At 38.0% G+C, this 25,052-nt stretch overlaps 1 protein-coding gene across 1 annotated transcript in view; it reads right to left on the bottom strand.

The window, feature by feature from the left end:
* Positions 1-25,052, bottom strand: part of atp10b (ATPase phospholipid transporting 10B) — a 187,012-nt gene that overhangs the window by 45,623 nt on the left and 116,337 nt on the right. Inside the window, exons 2-10 of the mRNA XM_069898221.1 lie at positions 23,753-24,078; positions 21,357-21,551; positions 17,708-17,912; positions 17,280-17,365; positions 16,421-16,524; positions 14,983-15,114; positions 13,270-13,385; positions 12,015-12,267; positions 6,577-6,815 (exon numbers count right to left, since the gene is read on the bottom strand). Coding sequence (XP_069754322.1) covers positions 6,577-6,815; positions 12,015-12,267; positions 13,270-13,385; positions 14,983-15,114; positions 16,421-16,524; positions 17,280-17,365; positions 17,708-17,912; positions 21,357-21,551; positions 23,753-24,015 — 1,593 coding nt within the window. The 5' untranslated portion in view covers positions 24,016-24,078. The remainder of the gene's footprint in view (positions 1-6,576; positions 6,816-12,014; positions 12,268-13,269; positions 13,386-14,982; positions 15,115-16,420; positions 16,525-17,279; positions 17,366-17,707; positions 17,913-21,356; positions 21,552-23,752; positions 24,079-25,052) is intronic.

The following is a 25,052-nucleotide window of genomic DNA, read 5'->3' as shown; positions in this document are numbered from 1 at the left end:
TTAATCACATAATGATGCTGAGCCAAGCTCAGGTTGACTGCACATGTTGCACAACAAATGTGAGGAGACCAAATGTTTGCCTTGGTCACCAATTTTATAACTGAGGTAAAGCTCATAGGCTTTCTTGATGAGTGCAGTCATGCTGGTTCTTTGAGCCTTAAACATATACACACAACATATGTAACAGAATGTAATGCAGCTGTTATGACATAGATGAGACATGTCTGCTGTATTGAAGCTTCCTGAAGGCAATAAATGCTGTTGTTAAGTACACTCAATATGCTATTGCCTGAAGAACATGTGCATCAGCATGAATTTGTCCTAATATCAATGTAATGCACAATAACTGTATATGTGAGCTGCTTTTATAGTCTGACCATATCTACCCTGACTAAGCATCCCCCTTAAAACAACATCTGCATAGCACCTGGACTGGCCAAAACAGCTTGCTTTGTGGGGAATATACTAGTAGACTTAAAATCTGACAGGAAATCACAAAAATAGGTTAGATAGAAAAATTTTAAGGTGATTTTGTGAACAGCAGTCCAAATCCATAAAATACACCCAAAAGTGTTCAGGAAAAAAATCTTTGTTGTCTAAGTGTTATTTTTTAAATTGATCATTAGTTTAATGTTGTAAACAGGATTTTTATATTCAGGGGCTACCACAATATTTGAGGAAGATCAATTGAGTGATGGAGTAAGTGGGATTTTGAGTCAAACATTCGGCAGAATTTTGATGTGTTGAAAAATTGCCATAAAACCTTCTATTCTATTCCCACATGTAGCATAAAATGCTGAACAAAGATTAATCAAGATTCAACATCAAGTAAACTTTAGGAAAGTAACAATTCAGTAGAACTTGTTTCCCTTTCAATTTATTGAAGTACCTAGCAACACTGACAATCCATATTCACTGACAATCCACATTTATAGAGTAATGTGAGTTGCCTCAATGACTAATGCCCAGTAGCACTAACTTCTACTGTGAGGAAATGCTTTGAGAGGCTGGTCATGGCCAGAATTAACACATAACTAAGCAAAGATCTGACCCACTGCAATTCATCTGTCGTTACAATCACTCCATGACAGATGCAATATCGCTGGCTCTCCACTCAGCTTTGGTTCACCTTGAAAACAGCAATTCATATACATGACTGCTCTTCACTGACTACAACTCAGCCTTCAATACCATTATTCCCTCAGTGCTGGTCAAGAACCTTCAAAATCTAGGCCTCTGTACCCCACTCTACAACTAGATCCTTGACTTTCTCATTAGAAGACCACAGTCAGTACGAATTGGAAGCATCTCTTCCTCATTGATTATCAACATAGGTGCACCCCAAGGATGCGTGCTTAGCCCATTCCTCTACTCATTATACATTCGTGACTGTGTGGCCAGGCACAATTCTATAAGTTTGCCGATGACACCACAGTTGACAGCAGAATCACAAACGGCAATGAGGAAGTGTACAGGAGGGAATTAGATCAGATCATTGAATGGTGTAACAGCAACAACAACCTTCCACTCAACATCAGCAAAACCAACGAGATGATTGTGAACTTCAGAAGGAAGTCAGGGGAACAAGACCCAGTTCTCATCAAGGGCTCAGTAGTGGAAAGGGTCAAGAACTTCAAATTCCTGAGTACTAACATCTCCAAGAATCTGTTCTGGAGCCTCCATGGTGATACAATCCCCAAGAAGGCTCACCAGCAGCTATACTTTGTGAAGTGTCTGAGAAGATTTGGTATGTCACCGAAGACTCATGTTAACTTCAGCAGGTGTATCATGGAAAGCATTCTGGCTGGTTGCATCACTGCCTGCTATGGAGGTGTCAAATCTCAAGAAAAGAATAAACTCCAGAGGGATATCAACTTGGATGCGACATCACAGGCACCAGACTTCACTCCATCAAGGGCATCTACATGAGACAGTGTCTATTCTCAAAGACCACCACCACCCAGGCTATGCCCTCTTCACTCTGCTACCATCAGGAAAATGTACAGGAGCCTAAAGATGAGCACTCAAAGGCACAGGGACAGCTTCTTCCCTGCTGCCATCAGATTCCTGAATAATCAATGAACCAAAGACACTGTCTTACTTTTGATGCACTACAATTTTTAGATTTTTATTTATAGCAATGTTGTAAGATGGTTCATAATATGAATGTTGGCTCCGCAAAACACCAAATTTCATGACTTGTTCATGACAATAAATTCTGATTCTGATATCAAAACGCTTAATTTTTATTGAATGATTTCATAGGTCTCCCAAGAGTTATTAAATGGTCTTCACATTTTCAAGGAGAATATGGAAAAAAAAAGTTGTGTTTAAGAGTCAACATTTTACAGACCAAAATTTTTCATTATGTACTTGCAAGCTTGCAAGCAGCAGTGGAATAGCAATTCTATAAGCTCCTGCCAATCTAATTTTATTAATTAGACATACCTGCTGCTGCAGCCATGGTATTCAATTCAACCAAGGGATTTGAGGCATGATCGTGGATTTATCAAGCAGCTTTAGCCAGAAGTGTTTAGAGTTGTAAATTGATTTTACTCTCCAGTGTAATTGAAATCAATGTGTACGTGACATGAATGGCATGTTTTAATTTTTTTAAAACTTTACACATTGGGCTTTAGTGTCACAATGGATGACATCCTGACTTTAATTTTCTTTGACGAAATAAGCAAAGAGACAGGCCACAAAGATGAAAGAATAAGTAATTTTTCTCAATTATGAAATGGTGATTCTATACAAATGATCAGGCTTCAATATTTCAAAGGATTTTACCCTTATTGCCTGACAACATACATCAGTATTAACTATCTTTGTTTTCAAAGATTCCGTTATTTAATATCACAAACAATAAGATGTTTTGGCAACACTCCCTTTGAGCTTAATTAATTAATGATTCTATGATGATACCACTTTTGTTTTCTTTCTAAATCAATAATCTTGTACCCCCTAGCCTTGCAGATATACAGTATTCACCAATGGACTCTGTACCATTCCCAAATGACTGGACAAAAAATGGATCACTTGTGATTTTGAGTAGCAATCAATTACTGAATTACAGATTTATTGCTGACTGGAGATCATTTATATAAATATTTCTCTTTTTCTAAAGCTGCACACACACGTTATAAACAGGAAATTGAAAGATAAGGGGGTATTTAAAATAGCAAGGTTAATTTAAATATTAGTTCAAACAGAATCCTTTTTCATCAGTTGACAGCAATGCCTATCCACTACCATTATACCCAAACCTGTAGAACAAGCTTCACAAAATACATAAAAATGCTTCATTTCAGACATAAAGAAAAGCCATAGGTAAAGTCTGCTGTTCCTGTTAGATAAAATATGAACACAATTGTTGTGGAGAAAACCCATTAGATGAGCAAGCAACCAAACACTGAAATCCTACTTGAAGCGGTGATCTAGGTGGAGTAAAAACACACAGAAATATTGGAGGAACTCAGCAGGTTTTGCAGCATCCATAGGAGGTAAAGATATATAACTGACGGTTTGGGCCTGAGCCCTTCTTTAAGGTTACAGCAAAGAACAGGAAGGCATCAGAATAAAGAATGAAGACTGGAAGAGTCTTCATCAACAAAAGGTGTTAATTAGGGTAAGAATTGTTTTTTTTTATCTCTGTGAAAGGAGATAGAGGGAAAGAGAGAGCGGGAGAAAGAAAGAGAAAGAGAGAAAGGGAAATGGAAAGGGAGAGAAAAAGAGTGAGAGTGTGGAAAAGTGTGGGCGGGAGAGCGCGGAAAAGAGCACGAGAGGAAGCATGGGAAAGCACGAGAGAAAGTGAAAGGGTGAAAGGGAGAAAGAAGAAGAGATTTATCAGAAACCAGAGAAGTCGATGTTAATGCCATCCAGTTGGAGGGTGTCCAGACAAAAGATAAGATGTGGTTCCTCCAAATTGTGGCTGGTCTCATCTGGCAGTGCATTAGACCATGGACAGAGATGTCAGCAAGGGAGTGAGATGGGGAATTGAAATGGATGGCTACTGGGAGATCCACACTACTGCGGCAGACAAGACTGAGGTACTCAACAAAGTGATCTACCAGTCTGCGCCTAGTCTCTCCAATGTAGAGAAGACCACAAGGAGCTTCACTTGGAAGGACTGTTTGGGGCCCTGAATGCCGATGATGGAGGACATGAGGGCACAAGTGGAGCATTGCCTGCAGTCACAAGGCCAGGGGTAAATGGGGAGGGGGCAGTTCCTGTGGAAGACAGAGAGGGGAATGTATAGTGGTAGGATCATGTAGTAGGTGGTGTAAATGTTGTAGGAGGATACGTTGGACATGGTGGGGTGGTAGGTGAGGACAAGGGGAATCTTTTCCTTGTTGCATGTGGGGCAGAGGGGAGGGGCAGGTCAGATGTGCAGGTAATGGAGGATATGTGGGTGAGGGCCAAGTTGACGGTGGATTTTTTTCCCCACAGATATCAAGAAAACCACAACGTGAGGTTTTTCTTTTCTGATGTACAGTAGATCGAGGTGTGAGGTCAGTTTGTAGATTGGGATGGCATGGTGACACAACTGGTGAAGTGGCTGCCTCTCAGCTCCTATGACCCAAGCTCAATACCAATCCTGTAAATTTCCGTGCTCCATCGCTTTGGATCCACTGTCAAACTTTTTTTTAATTGTATTTTTTTGCACAAATTAACATTAATATAAAACGGAAGGGTGTCAGTTAATTTGAAAATTGATAATAGCTTGAAGTGAATTTTATGATCCTACATTTAAGTCACCCACTCACAACCTTGAAAAAACATTCCAAGGAGTCCATCAACTCTTTGGCCCAGAAATTACTTTAGCATAGTATTTGACATGAATCTTTAATTTCCCTTTTGTATGCCTTTTGCATGACAGATTGCTGAGAATGCAAGCCAGGTAACAGTGCACTGGAATATAATGAAACAAATAAAACAAGGAATTGGAAACAACAAATTCATAGGTAAAGAATGCATAGTATAATAATGAATATGGATATTTAATTGAGAAAATGATCAAGAAATAAAAGCCTTTTAAAAAAAAATTATAATGTTTCAGGAAATGAAACCACCCATATGTAGGTTAATTATAATTCCTGAGAGGTGTTTGGTTGTCATCAACAAATATTACATTGTTTAAAGTATAAATTTTCTCATGAGTTTAATTCTTACCTAATTTTCAAACAATAAGATGGACAGTACAATACATTTTTTATGAAGCAGCTGGCAAACTCAGACAATACATTCACATTAGCAATGCATTTGCTGGATGATGCCTGGATATCACGAGACTGCAGATTTATTCCAGGTCATGAACTGATTCTGGAGAAATTAATATCAGTCTGGGCTAAATATGTTGCATTGGTTTAATGCTGAAAAAAATAAATCCAGAGTTCTGTCAAATTATTAAAAAGGTGTTTGTGCAATACTGTTTTACAAACAGTTCATTTAAATGCCGAGGGGTGTGGAGTGGTATGAAAATTAATTTAAATATTTAGAGATTGTGTACATAGCACCATTATACTCTATTCTGAATGGGAGGCTGTCACTGAAATTAATAGTAAACATTTTTTTTTTTAAAATCACAAGGCATAGCAAGGAATGAAACATTCTCAAATTCAGTAGCTTGTGCAATAGTGCATTAATTGGCAACCAAGGATTCCGTTGACTTGGGACTGCAGAGGAGTGCAGAAATGATTTATACTACAATTTTCTTTCATTCTCCCATCTCCCTGTAGAAAATGGCTTACTGTGAATTAGATGCTGTCTCAAAAATAATTACCCAGCATGTGAAGTGTCCAAAATGTGACTGAATGCTGCAGAGCTCTGTGCGACTGTCTGGTAAAACTGAGCAGCAACTTTCATGGTTTCCGTTTGAAAATTAATGTTACTCCTCTCACTGGAAGTCATTAGCTTTCTAAAAAAGCATGGGCCCATTGACTTCAATTATTTTTTTTTCTAACTATGACAGAACACAACCATTCGAATATGTACCAACTCCTACCAGTTGATCCTCCACACTTGGTTATGCAAATTATTTACCCTCACGCGACTATTTTATTCCATTTGAAGCCCCAATTGACTTTCTTTCCAACATCCTTTCACACAGTGAATTCCAGATCATGACTACCCACATATTCTCTCTATATTTCATTGATCACTATCAATTTGTGTCCATGCACCTTAAACCATCGACTCATCATAGCACCTCTTTATAATTTTGTGCACTTCTATAAACTTATTTTGAACCCATAAGTAGAAATCACAAATAAAAAAGGTTAATGAAACCTTTTGGGATGGCACAGGAATACAAGGTTCCATTCCCAGAGAACATGAATGCAAATGTAGTTTCAACACCTATTACAGCTAACTAATCAAGTGCAGGAATCCTGACAAATTTCTCCGTAAGTAAGGCATCTTATCAGTTCCTGCCTCGATTTGTTCACTCAGCACAGTTCTGCATGGAACGTTTATTTCCAACTTTCATCTGAAATATCATTTCTTATGAACATACAATCATAAAGCTAAATGATTTGCTTTAATCAGAATTTATGCAAATACATTTCTTTTACTTACAATTGAGTTGTTGAATGCCACTGTCGGAGCAGGGATACTACCACAGTGCAACGTTGTCTGCTTTTGATTTTCACAAACACGAAGCTGCTGCTGGGAACAAATGCCTTGTGAGTGTCTTCTACTTTTCTTCCTCAGACATGGTGTACTATTCTGGAGGTTGTTCTCAGAGCCTGAGCTCTCCATCTGTGTTGCTTCCTTATCCAAGAAGTCCAGCCGCATACGAGTAGATAAATGCTTGGCTAAATGAAAAATTGTTCAGAAAATTTATTGAAAATTCTCACATTTGTTAAATTGCAAGCTGTTAACCTATATTTACCTCCATTTACAATAGAGTGTTCCAATTTGCCGACCAGAGCAATAGGTATATAGCAGATGCTTTGTGTTGCCTCTACACAAAACTCTGGAACACCTGGGCAGTAAAGACGTATACATCAGGATGCTCTTTATTGACTACAGATCAGCATTCAAAATCATCATCCCCTCACCTCAAAACTAATCAGCAAACTCCAAGACCTGCGTCTCAATATCCGACTCTGGAATTAGATTCTGGTTTTCCTCACCTCCAGACCCCTCTCAATGTGGATTGGTAAGAAAATCTCCTCCTGAATCTCCATCAGCACTAGAGTACCACAGGGTTGCGTACTTATCCCCTGCTCTACTTAGTTTACACCAATGACAATAACGCCGTTTACAAATTTGCTGACAATGCCACCAGAGTGGGCTGTATAAAAAGGGACAATGAGTCAACATATAGAAGGGAGACTGAAAACTTTGCTGAATGGGGTACTAACAACAACCTCACACTCAATGTAAACAAATCAAAGGAGCTGATTGTAGACTTAAGGAAGGGACAAACAGAGGTGTACAATCCAGTAATTATTGGAGTATTCAGAGGTGCAGCCATGTAAAGAGAGGAGTGGGAACTACAAAAACCTCTTCCTCTGCAAATGTGCAGGCTATGAACTTCTGAACTCAAATGTCACTGTAACATAACACAAACACAAAATAACATGGCAACATCCCTGCTTGAAACAATGGTATCATCTCTGAAAGAAGGTGACATTAAAAGAAAACGCATTCATCTTAAGCAGAGTTGATGAATTCTAACCTTTCTCTCTCCTGGCCTCCTCTCCATATCTAAATAACACCTTGTTTATTTGTCTGTACTCCTTCCCTTGGCCTTTCTTTTCATTCAGGAAAAGGTGAAAAAGGGCTCAGGCCCAAAACATGGGTTATATATTTTTTACCTCCTGTGAACACTGTGAGACCTGCTAAGTTCCTCCACCATTTTTGTGTTTTTACTACAATCACAGCATCTACAACCTTTGTATTTCACTCCTTAATGGCTGTTAGGATTGCCTACAGTTTAAAATGATTTCTCCTGTCCAAAAAGACTGCAATAAAAACATTGAAAGGAACTCGAATAATTTTCAAAGTTTACAGGGACACTACAGTATCCCATATAGCTTTGCTAAGTATATAATATGGTATTCGCATAACGTCCACATCTCATAATGCCCAATTTCACAGAACATATCATGGACATTAAGCAGTGCATACCCTGTGTAGGGTTCGGTACTATCCACAGTTTCAGGCATCCACTGGGGATCTTGGAACATAGCCTCCCCTAGGATAAGGGGAGACTACTGTAATCTCAAAGGAATATGGATTGATTTAATGCACTGATTTCCAAGATCAAATTGTTTCTGAAACTTGAGATAAAACATTTTCCAGAATATGAAAACATATTCTACACCTGACTGGCAGCAAATGACAAATTAAAGATTTAAAACTGGAGAATATTTGGGAAATTAAAAAATGGCAAGTGAAGTAAATGAAAGCAATCCAAAATTGTCCAACATTCACACATGTGAAGTTTCTTCAGTGCAACCAAGGTAATGTTTGGAAAGGTCTCAATGACTCACCATGATTGGATTTGATTATTCTAGCCCATTTCTCAGGGGAAAGGAGCCCATTAACAGCTGAAAGGAACACCATCTTAATACTATTGAAACAGCAATGGATAATGACAGATGAAACTATTCAATATATATATGTTGGAATCTAGGGGTTAAAATATCACGGAATATATGACTATGTATCAATTTTATATTTACTTCATGGTTAAGGGAAAAGAATAATGTAATTTAATGTGGCAATCACAGCATGGAGCAAAGATGGCTGAGTACAGTAGGGGTAAAATTGTCTGCTCCCAAAGTACAAGGGAGAGGAAATGTATGAAACGATTTAGGAGGAATGCTCAAACTGAAGGAGGTGTTGAGTAGCACAGGAGACACAGGTCAGACCAGAACAAAGAGTATCCTGTAAGAAACAAAGGGAATGGAAGCCAGTCTAGGAAGAAGGCATGAGGAGGTGTTAAGGAGAACAGAAGAAATTGGCCAGACAGGAACAGAACGATGATTGGAAATATCTGGGGTAGGAATTGATTTCTGTTCAAAACAATAGGATGGTCTGATCTTGAGGATTTAAGATAAGAGGTCTACACCCGAGATAAACTGTAGAATAGGAAATTGCTGGTGATATACTTTATGTAAAAAATCTAGCAAAGAAAGCCAACTTTTGTTCGTATTGTAATTTGGATCTATATAAACTGAGCAGACTAGACAATAGGGGTCAGTCTTGGGGAATAGCTCACTGTGCAGGTGACCTATGAACTAATGACTGACCCAGAGCTCTGTTAAGCTTTATTCTTGAGCTGTGTAATAAACTGATTGTTGAACCGAATACCTCCTCCTATCACTTCATTTAACGAACACGCTGGACTCAGACGACACATAGACTAAATTAAGGGTAGGGGAAAGCCAGAGTCCGACAAAAGCCAAAACTCTGAGATAACTGAGTAAAGGATCCAATATGCCAGCTATTCAATTCAAAGGGTGAATCATCAAGTGTTTATTGACAATGACATCAGGACACAAGGTTGTGGTAAGCTGAGTTCTTCTCCATCACTGAGAAATGGGAATCTTCATTTAGAGCCATCTGATTAGCTTGAAACCCCTTCACGACAACTCTGAATGGTTAGAGATAATGTCGTGGAAGGATTCCACAAATTCCAGCACATTCTTCAATGCTCTGATTACCAGTATTGAAGTAATGATCCTCCAACATCAACTGAGATGAACATGACAATCTGAGTGTATGACTAACATGTGTCTATTTAAATAACTTCAATGTTCCTAATTTAGTCAGGAAAAAAGGATAAAAAGATCAAGAGAGAATGTTTTAAACTCATCCTGAAAGCAAACATCAAAAATATAGCATGAATACCAGACACAAATTTAACCAACGTTGAAGTCATATGGCATCAACCCATTTTGAAGACGATCATTTCATCCAAGAGGTGGAACAATAGCAGAAAAAAAGAATGTATCACCAATTCAGCCCTTCCAGTTCTTATCTTTTTATTTTGACTGACAATCTGTGGCTGACAGGTTGCACTCAGCCACAATCCATAAGCCTCATCCTAAACTTTGAGGAATCACCAATAACCTAATCAAAATGGAATTAACAACACAGAAATGTCCTCACATTTATGTTGGTACAAAAATAAGAGCATCACTTCAACATATCACAGCTTTGACAAGGAAGTGAATAAGAAATTCCACGCCAGTGAAATAATGGGGACTTCAATTCATCAGAAATTTCTGAAAAGAGGAAAATGCCTCACAGATTTATCTCAAAATGACTCAAAGTAATGAACAGCAAGCATCAATTCACCTAATGCCTTAACATTTTGTTGTTTCTGTAGATGTAGATGATATCTTGGCGCCTCACAGTTTGGCGGGCAGCAACCTCCTTTGAAGAAGACCGCAGAGCCCACCTCACTGACAAAAGGCAAAGGAGGAAAAACCCAACACCCAACCCCAACCAACCAATTTTCCCCTGCAACCGCTGCAACCGTGTCTGCCTGTCCCGCATCAGACTTGTCAGCCACAAACGAGCCTGCAGCTGACGTGGACTTTTTACCCCCTCCATAAATCTTCATCCGCGAAGCCAAGCCAAAGAATACAGAGAACAGTACAGGTACATGCTCTTTAGCTCCAGTTTCTGAGCCAAACATGAGGCCCACATTTAAGCAAGATTCAGCTGCTTGCAATATGATCCTTTGCATTCTTTGCATATTCAATGGTCATGGCCTCCAGCAAGAATAAAACACATCCACTACAACCCTCTGTTTTCTGAAGGCCAGTAAATGGAAACAATTAAATTACTGTGGATCATTCATCTGTACCCAGTGGTGGATTACCATTTGACTGAGTAGACTGAAACCTAGGGGCCCCGGAAGATAAGGGGGCCCATGCATGATTTGATTGATTGCCCGAAAGGCCAATGAAGCACTGCCATCTGCTCAGAGGGCATGAAGTACAGCTAATGGAAGAAGACATTTGGGGTGCAGGGGCAGTAACATCATGGAGCCGATCAACTCCAGCCAGAATCACACACTATTTTATAGCGGATATGGTAAACCCAGAGTAGGGCGGCACATGGCTCCCAAGGGACCGCAGGGACCGCTATCATCTCCATCCACAGCGGAAGCACCCACTCTGGGATGTGGCTGAGGCCCGATTCTGACGGTGTGGCGATACTCAGCTTGCTCCGGGCCCGAGCTGTTGATGGGTAACAGTCTCCACGACCATGCCGTTTATTCTCAAGGCAACAGTTGCTACTGATCTCTATTTGTCTGACTCACAGCCGTAATCTCTCTATATTACCGGCTGCTGCTTGTGCCTGGAGGCTGTGGATTGGTGCACAGGGGAAGAAGGTGCAAGGAGCCAGTCTGCCCTGCCACTGTGTTCATTGCATCAGAACCTAGTGGTCAACTACTTCCAGGGCAGAGAACCAAACAGCTTGATAGCAGAGGAACAGGCAATATTTCGGGTCAAGATCCTCAACCAGGGCATCAGAATTCTCCTTCTCCACACTTTATTCTATTCAACAAAGGTGGGGTCCCTTATTAAAGTTCATCCTAGGACGTAGGTGGTAGTTAATTCACCACTGTCTGTAGCTCAGGATCTCCCTATCTAGAAGGATTTGTCAAACACTAACAAAATCCATGTGTACATCCACTGCCATACCCTTGTCAACTGCACTTGTCACCTCCTTAAAATTCTTAATCTGATTTTTCATACATAACCTGCCTCACACAGAGACATGCTGACTGTCACTAATCTGACCCTACCTTTCCACATGCGCACATCCATCACCTCCAATTGTTTCCTGACCACTGATACAAGGCTCATTGCATAAAATTTCCTAGATTATCCCTATTTCCCTTCTTGAACAAAAGTTTAGCAATGGCTACCATGGAAACCATACATTTTGAGGACCAGAGTATAATCAGAATTATGAATGTTCTTTTAATTTCTGTAATCAAAATAATTGAATTATATTAATATTCATAAGGTTGTGATCCTTACTATTTTCAGCATGTTGGAACTCAGTGCCCATAATGGTACAGTGACGGAAGACCATTTTGTTTTCAGTGAGAGTCCCTGTCTTATCAGAGAAAATATATTGAATCTGACCAAGATCTTCAGTAATATTCAATGCTCTGCATTCCAAGCGTGTATTAGTCCTTTCGTCATACAGATCAACGTCGTTGCATATGAAGAATATTTGACCCAATTTGACTAACTCAATGGAAACATATAAAGAAATAGGGATTAAGACCTGTCAATAAAATCAAAAACATTATTTCAGGAACAAATTTCATGGAGAATATGAACATTCTTAAAAAAATCTGGAAAAGCACATTCTATTATTTGAACACCATTGACTGTAGGATTGGGTCTGCAGCCTGCTAAGATGTCTTAGAAAATTTAAATCCCAGTCACTGGTACTGTAACATTTTTATGCTAACCGCTATACTGATATCATAATTAAACTCTCCTCTCTCAAATTTACAAATATACTAATATACTTTGCTTCCATCTTCACCAAGGGTTTGTGTGTTACTTTGGAGAATATTTACCTTTACAATTTAAATGTTTAATTTATTCATATTTATTTCAAATGTGTTTATTTCTTTCTTTCTTAAGCATCCTAAGCTTAGATCAGTAGCAACTGTTGCCCTGATCATAAACGCCATAGCTTAGGGTTACATTTAAATTGAATTTCATACTGCAGGTGTTTTACTGTATAATGATATATGTATTCTTAAATCATTGTTCATTGATGTTTATTTCACAATGGGAATGAAAGTCGCTCAACTAATGCGGGTGATTTGAAAGAGATCTGCCAGTAAGATGCTCCAAACAAGTCTGCATGTTTCTGACTGCATCAGTACAGGATTGTGATAAAGGGCAAATTGTTCTGTCTCTTGAAGCTACATCACACATGCAGATTCCTCCAGCTGATGGGATGGCAGCAGGCCATCAATCTCTGTTATGTTTTAACACCACAAAAGATAATGCAGCCAATGAAGTCCAGTGAAAACTATTGTCCAGAGTAACTTGTTTTTGGTTATAACATGAGTTTAGATCAAGATGGTACTTTCACCTCAATTATGTGCATATTTATCAAAACCTGAAGCAAACATCTGAATGTTTTCATGCTTAAAGCAACTGCACTGCTTAGTTGAGCAACCTGATGATTTAAGTATTCACAAATAGCAAGTCAAGCATATATAAACAGATAAAGAGAAAACTCCAGCCGGAATTTGAAATGATTTACCTGCAAGAGTATCACCATTGTCAAAAAATCAAGGAGAAAAGATACAACATTGTCATTCTGTTCTGGGAGTTCAAATGGAGACCATGAAGGGAAGGATGTTACCCAAATGTTACGACCTAACATAAAAATGTATGGTTACAGATAACAAATTTCCAAGTGTGTAATGACAATAGGCAATTATTAACTTTTCAGTGAATATGAAAGGATATTAAGGCAGAGAACTGAAGACACACTTATATGAAATATTAGGAATACAAATGACTACAAGAGACTGGGTACCTAAGGCAAGTTTTGAGAGATACTCTGTAACTGTTCAGATGAATGCAACTTCAACAGTAAAGAACGTTACCATCATGTTTGAAACTAACATATGTGGTTTGCTATCTTCTGTCACCCACCCCCCCAACCATTAATGTATAATGGCTGCATGATGTGCCATTCTCAACATTCATCCTAGATAGTTACTATAGCCACCAAAATAATCACTCCAAAACCGTGATATCCAGCATCAAGTAGGGCAGCAATTGCATTGGAATGCTATCTCTTGCATGTTCCACTCCAAGTTACACAACAACCTTGTATTTAAATAGAATGCCCTTCTTTCTTTGTCACTGGGCCTATATCCAGAAACTCCCTCCCCACTCAAAAGCACTGGAGCAGAGCATAAAGATTGGTCTTACCAACATCACCCACATTCCACCAGAGATTAATTGAAAGAAAGCAAGTTGCAATGGGGTCTGTCATTGCTGCTCGTTTAACTGGTTTGAGTGCCCTAACCTTATCCAAAATGCACAAAGCATTAGTAATGAGATATTATTACACCTTCTCAAAAGGTTTATTTTCCCATTTCAAATCAAATCCATTCAATGACAGCAGAGAGCATGGAATGATATGCACTTATCTGCAGACCACTCCTCATTGAAAATGTCTTATCCTAAAACTGAAATCACCCTGATACATCTTATTTCTTTAAATGAGATGCATTTTCAGAAAGTTTGATTATATTGCATAGAATTTGATTCAGTCTTCTGTGTCAAGTGTAGATCACCAAGCAAGTATATTCATTTCAACACCTTTGAATAAATATGTAATAATTCCACAATAAAAAGAGCCTTGTTCATTTCTTCAGGTGAACTGGAATCTGTTGAATTTCTACAGTTAAACTCATTATTGTCAATAATAACTCATTATATCAAGCAAAACAAAAAAAAAAATTAAGAATGGGGATTACAGTAAAACCCCTGTAATCCGGAATTCAACCAACCAGCAGGCAACTGGCAATTTAAAAAAAAAATTGGCTGAAAATAAATAGGTAAAAAATATGAAATTTTAAAATTAGTTCGCCAATCATACAACACACAATCTCTAGCAACCGGAAAATTCACTTGTCCGGCATCTACCAAACCCTCCATACCAGATACCAGAGGTTTTTTACTGTATTTAAGATCCAGGCAGATGTCTTGGCCTATTGCGATAAGTTAATAGAATTCAGGCTATTAAATTACACCTGCAGTGAATAATAACCCACATTATAATTCTCCATACTTAATTATGCTGAAACACATTCCTGCTATAAATATATTAGTTACTGTAGTGTTTCAATTTACTTTATTCTACCAGTTCTTATCCACTTCAATATTATCAGACCATTCTCATTTATACTATTTCAACAACAGCTACAAAGCTAAAAGTTGGTACTCTCACATAACTTACCTATTGCCCCAATAAGGCACATAACCACCAGTAGGATCACACAGCATATGACATCAATGTTCATTTTTCTTTCCAACTTACTCTGCTTGCAGCGAGGTCCATTATTATTAAGCATTGCCTTGGTCTCATGGCCTGAAATATGCATTGTAGGGAACTGATTAAAATCATCATAAGTTTCTCATTTTGGACAACAATTCATCTGCAATTGGTGCATTAGAAATTACTTTAAAGTTTCTGATTGATTCAATTCAACCTATGTTTCAGTTCTTCATGATTATAGACTAATTTAATGGGCAATGCCCAGGCTCACAATTTGATAGCATTTTTAATTTGTGCACTGTATTGTAAGTACCCAAGAACTGCCAAGAACGGTTGTCTCTTTCATGGTCTTTTCAAGGTAGCTTTTGTGCTCTCCAATGCAACAAAGTCTTTTGCTTTGCCTAAAGGGATAGCCTGACCTCTTAAAAATCTGTCAACTGGTACTACAGATGGTGTGAGGAAACGACATTTCATTCTTTATTCAAATCTGTCACGAACATGCTCAAGGCTGAATCAGTTCATGCACTCTTGAAAAGAAATGTTTGAATGTGAAGTCTCAACAAAATGCACAAAATATATGTACAGTACTCAAAACATCACTTTGTTTTTTTTTGACAATACACTTACAATATTTTCTGGTTTCTGACAGTACATACAATAATACTGTGACCAATTACACTTGGTTTTCCTTTTAGAGCAGAAATCATTATGGCTAATGTTTTTGCAATGAAGCTAAAGTAAAGGTAATCCTGAGAATTGCACTTAGCTTCTTTGAATGAATATGTTTCTTAGAAAAGAGGCATTGGGATATCAAGGTGAAATAATTTTTGCTGGCTAATTTGTAAAACCTCCATCTCAGCACTTCTGTGATTTTGTCAGAGATGCCATTTATTGCCCAAATTCAGCTGCCCAACTGAAATGCTGGCCCATATAAGAAGAAAGATAACATTCAACAATGATGATATGTGATTGAAGTCACACAGTGTAACACTGAGTATTCATGCTGGACCTCCTTCCCTGAAGTTGAATTTTTAGGAATTCTACCCCTCTGATCTGCTGACTGATGCAAATTTTTAATTTCTTTTTTTTTTGAAAGATAGAGTCTGATATTTTTTTTTTCCTTACAGCTTCAATTAAAATTCTTGATTTTAAATCCAAATTCCCTTTCTCTGGATTCCTATTTTCTGCATCTTGAGGTCACAAAGTGACCCTGAAATTAAGGAAACTAAATTTATTTTTGCTTCAACAATTTTTAAAAATGTCATCTTCTAACAGCAAAAAGGAGACACTTTTCTGCTGAATAAGCTAAACTACAGATTTCTCCTTACAAAATTTTGATTAATGATCCTTACAAAACCAAGAGTCCAAATTAATGGGAATAATAACCTGCTCTACATACCTGCATATACCACTATTCCCACAGTAACACTTGTATTTCGCACAGTGCAGCCTCGAAGTAAGAGGCTATCTTTATCAAATCCAATCTTTTCTTCCAATTTATGTCTGCAAACAAAACATGACTGTACTAAAATTTGTATTGTTATTGCTTTGCAAAATTAACACTCATTTACACATTCAGATATAAAGCAGGCAAAAATGTGACTAAAATTTTGACTGTATATTTAAACATATATTTTAAAAATACAGCTTTAAAAATATTTAAGTTTTCCAATGTGGGAGAGAAAATATAGAGGAGAAACACTTTGGGTCATCTTAAATATCTTCTTCTTTTACATCAGTTTGTCCATTGACTAACAGTTAAAGCATAAATGATGTGAGAGATTAAAAGATCCATTACCATTTTCTGCTCCATCAGGTTTTGGTCTTTCTTTTACATGCTACCACCATAATCTCAATGCTGAGGAAAAAATATTTTGGGTCTGAAGAATCGACCAATGACACTCTATGGCCATGTTGTTGGAATTCAATCCTTCTTTCTCTTTAAGGAGCAAATGCTCATCTTTTTTAGAACTCACTGTCAGGAACTCGCTGCCTGCTGAGCCCCAATCAAACTTGTGTCCCATTGCTCTTTTAATGAAAAAAGATTAATTGCAAATTACTTTCAATTGATCAGATAAAGATACTACAGGTATTCAGAAATATAATCTCATAAAATCCAGAAATTTAGATGGTGGGTCCACACGAAAGAGTGGTATGCAGAGGTTTGAGAGTTGTGTGGCACCTTAACCAGATCTGAAAAAAAATCTAAATTTTGTGAAGGGATAGACACTGATGAAGAAGATTTTTTTATGACTTACACAAAGCCTTTAAATTTATTGAGATCGTTGTTGGGTTTTTCACAGATTATAGTGTTGCGGAATCTCATTGGTTCAAATTCAGAATCCTAAGAAAAATAGTGGACATTAAAAATCATTTGCTAAACTGAATGGCTGGTTGAAAACTGCAATTTATTTCATTAACACTAATAATTCACAGTGATCAAATAACAGATCAATTGCCATTTGTTCAATTTTAGAATGAAGGATCACGTTTCAATTCTGTCACGCCAGTTGATATGCAAAATCTTTAATAGCTTGGATAACATGACTATTGTGAATATCTTTCTCAGTACTTGGAAATTGCTGAGAAAGCATCCAGTTTTTAAAAATTCTTCATAGAATATGTTCCCAATGACATTTCATAACAATAATAATCAAAGAAAGCACAGAATAAAACAATATCTTACATGATTTGAAAATCCTTTAATGACCAGTCTTTGCTTGAGATTTGTTTCCCCATCAAGATTAGAAGTCTCAATGTAACAAATTCCATTTTGTTCTGATGAGTGCAATAGGAGCATATCAGCTGGAATAATTTCATTGCATGATAATTGCACAAAGTCACCAACATGAACATCTTTCCAGCATTTCTCAACATACAGCTGCCGTTTCCTGTGAAACAAAATATATACACAGCCTTCTGAAGAGCTTTAAATAGCTTTTCTCCTGCACTCAGGATTAAACGTTTCTCTATTCTCTTAAGAGACACAGAGAAAGTCAGTTTGAGGGAGCTGATGATTTTTTTAAAAAGTTGGCGAATATTTAAAAAAAATATCTGAAACACTGAAATGGAAATACCGCAAATGCTGAGAAATCTGAAAAAAAAACAGCAAAAAAAAAAAATTCTTGGGTCAGGGAGCACCTGGAAGGGCAGAAATAATGATGTGTGGATAATGTAAGTTAAAGATTTGGTTTTACAAAGATAAGGAGCAAGCAATAGGGAGAATGAACTATGAGGCACACCTTTTGCCTCATGACCATCTTTGTAGCAGTTTAAGAATTTCTAATGATGGCTCAAGGGCCAGAGATAAAAATAACTCAACTTTTGAGAAACAAACTTGCATATTCTTCTGAATAAAATACAGTACAGGAGAAACATGCTGCTGAGGGCCAAATAAACATTGTGGCTTGAAAAGACTGCCACTGAGGAGTAATTCTTTTATTCAAAGGACTGAAAATGTATGCACTTTTAATAAATCTCTTTAAGAACCAAATATTCCTTTCAGTAGTCACACCTGTGGAGCACGTTCTAGTGATAATCCTCTGCTATTTTGGTAATGAGATGAGTTCATTTTCTCTTGGGACTTTACAGGTTCATCAAACGTGAATTGATTTGCTGCACTAAGCAGAGGGCCAGATTTTGAAGGATCATTGTAACATGATGATTTTCAACATAATTTCACGCTGCCAGGTTTTCTCTGGGAGATTCCAATTGCACTGCCACCAAAAGCCAGGTTAACCCAATTCAATTATTCCAACATAGCACCCAGAAGTGGTCAGCAAAATACAGCGGGCTGAAGGGCCTGTACTGTTCTATGTTCTATCGACATAGGCTTATTCATCAAATGTTTTCTTTGAATGATTCAAATTACTTTTAAAAATATATTTAATATGACTTTTTCTTATTTATTTTGTCACATGTTAACTGGTTCAATCTCTTCACATGAGTCCTCGCTAAATCCTCAAGGATCAGAAATGTACAAAGTATTCGACAAAAAACAATTTTTTTCCCCACACTCAGAAATTATACACAAGTGTAACTTTAAAAAATGAGGGTGGTATGACTTTTGTATCATGCTCTGGCTTAAGAGACAATTATCTTCAACAATTACGCTACTCTTTTGTAAATGGTGGCGCCAACTGAGCTGTTGCTACTAAACTAGTGTAATAATTGGGCAGTGGCTGCTCGAGGAAGTAACAAGACAGTGATCCAGTGAGAAGAGAGAATATGGTTCCCTAAAGGCAATGACAAAAATTGGATATGGCAGATATGTTCGTGAGCTTGTGAGATACAAGCAGCTCAGCAATTTGTTCTGAGCATTGATGAAGTAGACAGGTTCCTGAGGGTGAACAATAAGTGCCAGTTGGCATCACACTTAACACAATGCTATTACAGTACCAGCGACCTGGGTTCAAATTTGCAGCCGTCTGCAAAATGTTTTCATGCTCTCCCTCTGACCTGTGTGGGTTTTCTCCAGGTGCTCCGGTTTCCTCCAACCCTCCAAAAGGTATGAGATTGGGTGTAAATCAGCAGTATGGGTTCCAGAGACCGGAAAGGTCTACTGCTATAGATGCAACTCCCAGCAAACTTCACTTTCCTTGTGTTCTGAGAGAAGCCAGTTTCCTCCACTTTACAAAATAATTGAAGAGTCAATTTTCAATTTCTCAAGGAATTTAAAATGATCATCAAACACCAAGATCTGGGCCTCAAATCCTCAGAGTGTAATTGGATGCTGAATTTCCTCACTTCAAGACCAGTGTGGGTATTGGTAAGAAAATTTCTTTCAAAATGTCCATCTGTATGGGAGCAGCACAAAGTTGCCTTCTTAGCCCCCTGCTCTACTCACTTTACACCTATGTCTATGGGGCTTGGTATGTCAACAATGACATCTGAAAATTTGTTAATGATACCATGGTTGTTGACTGTATTAAAAGAAGTGATGAGTCAGTATACAGGAGAGAGATTGAAAACGCTGAATGGTGTACTAACAACAACCTTACACACAATGTCACCAAAACCAAGGAGGGGTAAACCAGAGGTGTATGATCTAATGATCATTGGGTATCAGAGTTAGAGAGGGTGAGCAAATTTAAATTCCAAGGGTCCAATATTTCAGAGGATCTTTTCTGGATCCACACCGGAATGTCATCGAGAAGAAAGCATGTCAGGATCTCTACTTTCTCAGGAGTTTGCGGAGGTTTAATATGACATTGAAAACCTCAGAAAATGTATAGAGTTGTGTAGTAGAAAGTTTACTGACCGGCTGCATCATGGCCCAACATGGAGGTACCAATATCTCTGAGTGGAAAGCCCTACAAAAAGTCATGGATACAGCCCAGTACATCACCAGCAAAATTCTCCCCACCAATGAGAAATTCTGCATGGAATTCTGTGATTGGAGAGCAGCAGCAATTATCAAGGATCCACACAACCTAGAACATGCCTGTTCTCACTACAGCCATTAGAATAGGGGCATAGGTGCTGAAGGACTTGTACTGCTCGGTTCAAGAACAGTTGCTGTCCCTCCACCATCAGGCTGCAACAAAACTCAGAGACACTTTTAAGGACTTTGACATGCACATTATTTATTAATGAATATTTAATACAGTTTGCTTGCCCTTCCTCAATGTTTACATTTCTCTCTTTTGTATATGCATCTTTCTTGGGTACAGCTTTTTTGCACTACTGAGACAAAATTCTGCCTGGCCGGCAGGCAAAAGAATCTCAGTGCTGTATGTGATGTCATGCATGTCACCTGACCATAAATCTGAACTTTGAACACATTCCTAATGATGCTGTAGCAAATCCCTGTGGTATCTCCATTTTGTCCCAAAAAAAATCACAATTTAAATGCAAGTAAAACAAAACTACTTCTAAATCTCAGCCTTTCATTTTTTTTTAGATTAATACTGTTGGATGTAGAGGCATGATCGCCCACACCGAACAAACAAATTGTTGGGCAGCAATAGAAACCAAGAGAGAGATCGAGTTTCTCAGATCCTTCTCCCATAATCTTGGAGGTAACAGGATTTCTATCCATTCTTTTACTTTGTAATACTAAATTTACACCCACATTCTGACAAGGGCTAAAGTATTTTACCCAGAAATTCAGCTCTAGATGATGATGCTAAACAACAATAATGTTATTCGGAATTTATTTTTGTTTACTTCAGTAAAGTGAATTTTTTGAGGAAGAATACAGTACATTGCAGAGTACAATACAGTGTCTCATTAATTTAACACTACTATCTGGGATTACATTTCAAGGCAATTCTGTTTGCCAATATATTTTACTTAAGAGTAGGCTTCTTTGTACTCATTCACAAATGACTTACCAATCAAATACCTGTGTCTTAGCTTTGTTTATTCTTTTATCATATTGGTAACGCTTGAAATCCTCTATTCCATCTTTAATTGCAGTGACAGACATCACAATTATTATTGGCAACATGGTTATCTCTTTATGGAATACTTCGATGGATGGAATCCAGTTCAGAAAGGCTAGCAATAGGAAATAAATATTGGCAAACCTAGAATGCAAGGAAAGAGGGTTGGAAAAAAAATTGCTTACTTTTTAAAAAATTCAGTCCTTGCCTAATCGTGTTTAAAAAATAAAATATCTGAAATTCAGGTCTCTGTCACTTAGAGATTTCAAGATTGGTTAAAAAAAACCTTCCCTGGAATGAGTCACGATTTCTTTCCCAGTCTGTGAGCTTTCTTTACTTTTACCTCAAGATTCAATTTATTGTCATATAATAAAAACAGTGTCCTGTTACACAAAATTGACTTTTGTCTGCTGCAAGGCAGACAGATTCACTGTCGGCAGAAATTACTGAACATCTCCCTCCCTAATAAATATTAATTATTTATCCAAGAAACATCAAAAAGGTGGGTTTTTTTAAGCTAAGCTAATGGGTCGATACCATGTCCAACAGTTTCACATCGATAGACAATAATTTCACCCAATGGCCAACCTACACAGCATAAGAACACAAGATGTAGAAGAAGGAATTGCTATTTCCATCCTCATCCCTGTTCTATTATCAGCAAGACCAAGGTTGATTTTTGCATCAGTGCTTTGTGCACTAGACACATATACCTTGGTTCCCTTGATATCTAAAAAAATCCATTTTTTTCCTTGACCAAATCTCCAGACCATGTACAGCAGACCAATCTAGTTGCTTGTCTTTTTATTGTGAAGATATTAAGCCCCTAAAGGAACCCCATGATATGGCTCAGTCCTTCTCACAGAAGGTGATGAGCTCACATATAAAGCTGGTTGGTCACACAAAATTTGCTCCTGGATGGATACCCTCTTCAATGCAGAGCCTGCCCATACAGGAGGTGAGCCAATGTCGGTACAATCATCAGCCAAGGCTAAATGTTCCTGGAAAAAACAGATCAATGGACCCAGCTAAAATCAAGACTTTGTCACCCTGCAGTGCATTAAATTAAATACAGTTCTACGTTCATCTTTAAAGTCACTACAAAAAAAACACTTTAAGAAAAAAAAAGAGCAACCTAAGGTTTGAAATATCTGGGATATCAATAGCATAATCTGCAGGAGGCTAGATACTCAGAATCAGTGCTAACTTTCAAACTAATGTTACTGCAGCAGCAAGTTACCTGGATTTATTGGTTTGCTTCCTAGGATGTTAAAAGAAGAAGCTTCAAAGTTGCAAATGCATTGGCTGCAACCTTCCAAAATTTCAAAATTCTTTAAAGGTTCAAGTGATTTATAAAAATGCACCCCTGCTCAAGGAAGAAGTGAGAGAGAGGAGAGGAAATGAATGAGGCTAATATCTGCCACAGACAGAGTCCCCTGTTGTTTTTTCAAGTTTTTTAGAGCAAAAAAATGTGTGCCACCAGAAATTTTATGTTTCTCTCTGTGAGATTTTTGTGACTTTACATTTACAATAGTTCAATTCATATTCTGCCAGCTGAAAAGGGGAATAGATGGGAAGGATTTCAAGCCACCAAAGTTCAAATCTGACATGAGATGCATCTCTCCAGTCAAGTACATTTTTATTCTATCAAGCTTTTTCCCATTAGGATAGTGGGTAATAGATATCCTCACCTATTTCATACATTTACACAATTACATCTCACATGGATGTTAGCAACTTTCTTACACTCAGAGAAACAAGCCAAGAGTTTACAAGAAAAAGACAAACTGAAGGACAGGCAAGTAAAATACAGTGAAACCTCATTAGAAAACGATTCATTAATCCGCAGAATCGCTTATAGCGCGGGTGTCTGTGGACCCCAAACTGCTAAGGGGCAGGCTGATAAAAAATCAGCCGGCGACCCAACTTCCCGCACCTAACAGCCCCCCTCCCCGCTGCCCCTGCTCCCTGGTGCAGGACTTCGGGGCAAGGGTGGCCAGCGCGGGATGTTGGGGATGGCGGGATGCCCCTGACGTCCCGCACCTGCAGCTCTGCACTCTGACATATGTGCATCTGTTCCACGACTCGGTTGTAAAGCAATATGAAATCTTGGACCCCAACTACTGCATTCTAATGAGGTTTTACTGTAGTTTTCAAGCATAAACTGGTAGGACATAGAAAGGGTTAATTAGACAAAGAACAAAGTAACTCATTCATGGCATATTTAAATGCTCATTGAAATACATAAACATCACTTTAATTTTCTCAAAGTGGAATGAAAACTACATTTTCACTAAGGAAAACCAAGTAAACAAATAGAGGTCATAGAGACACAAGTGCCTTACCTGTTACATTGTTCAATTAAATTCTTTGGAATAAAGTTGATGATGGTGTATTTTGTGGTTGTTATTCTGTTGCTTAAATAGTTTTGCATTAGGCTTTCTGTCTCCTTTGTAACCATTCTATTATTAGGAATGATTATTCTTTGATTATTTAAAGTGGCTGAGGAATTCAGAGCTGAAGATGATAACAGTGGGGTTGTTTCAGATGGGTTGTTTCTTTTCTGTGCCTGAAAGCGGAATCGAATCCATTCTATAGTGTGTGCCATCGTTCATTCACTGAATCAACTTTCTTCCTTCAGTCATCGAGCTTAATACTGAATTATCACTTTCTGTTAAAATAGAACAAAGGAATCAACATGACCTCTGTAGTGAGGAGTTGGAAAAATGCAACTAGTTAACATTTTGAAAGATAATCAGTTCATTACAATTGTAATTTAAAAATAACCTTTTGATTGATATATAAAGGTAAAATATATTTGTTATATGTGTATTTCCAAGAATAGATCATTGTGTAGCCTTCTGCTCATGCAGGAGCCAATCCCAGATACCTAAGGTATGGCATAACTTCTAATGTAAACAATTGAAAGAGCAGAAGGAGAGAGAAAGTAAGACAGCAGTTCATTAAAGAGTATAATTTAAGCAAGCACCCAGCAACAGATTTGACAACCTATGAGCCTTGGTAGAGAGGCAGGGACATAGCTGGGGTGGGGTGCAGGGGAGCGACAAGGTTGTTGAATCATTTATTTTCTCTTCAAAATGCTGTATTGGGGGAGTGTGAGAGATGACAGTGACTGTGCAAGTGAGATTATAAACTCAAATACTGCTGTGACAAATTGTGAATAGAAGCTTGGGTTGCATCTCTACTCCATGAAGCCCATTACATCAACAATTATTAATGATTCAGTAGGTTATAATGGTCTTCATAACAAACTACAGGCATTGGAAAAGGGAAAGTTTTCATCACAGAGTTAATTACATCTTTTAGTAGGCACTGTTAATAAATATAAGTCTTTAACTTTCTTCATCAACTTTTGTTCAGTTTTTCCTGATGGGCACAGTTGCATAGTGTATCCACTTAACAACAGTAACAGCAAAGAGCCACCCCTCCACGCCCCCTGATGATCCCATCCTGTTCCTACTGGAGGATGTCTTCAGGAGAGTGAATCTGAGGAAAGCATCGGCCCAGATGGAGTACCTGGCTGAGTATTAAAAATCTAGCAATGTATGGCGATTGGTAAATACCAAATAAGTGAATTTTCTGGTTATTTGAGATTGCGTGTTACATGACTGCAAATGAACCACT

The sequence above is a fragment of the Narcine bancroftii genome, chromosome 9 (genome assembly GCF_036971445.1).
Source record: "Narcine bancroftii isolate sNarBan1 chromosome 9, sNarBan1.hap1, whole genome shotgun sequence".
Classification (NCBI taxonomy): domain Eukaryota; kingdom Metazoa; phylum Chordata; class Chondrichthyes; order Torpediniformes; family Narcinidae; genus Narcine; species Narcine bancroftii.
Note: the sequence above shows the minus strand (reverse complement) of the source record. Positions and strands in the feature narration are given on the sequence as shown.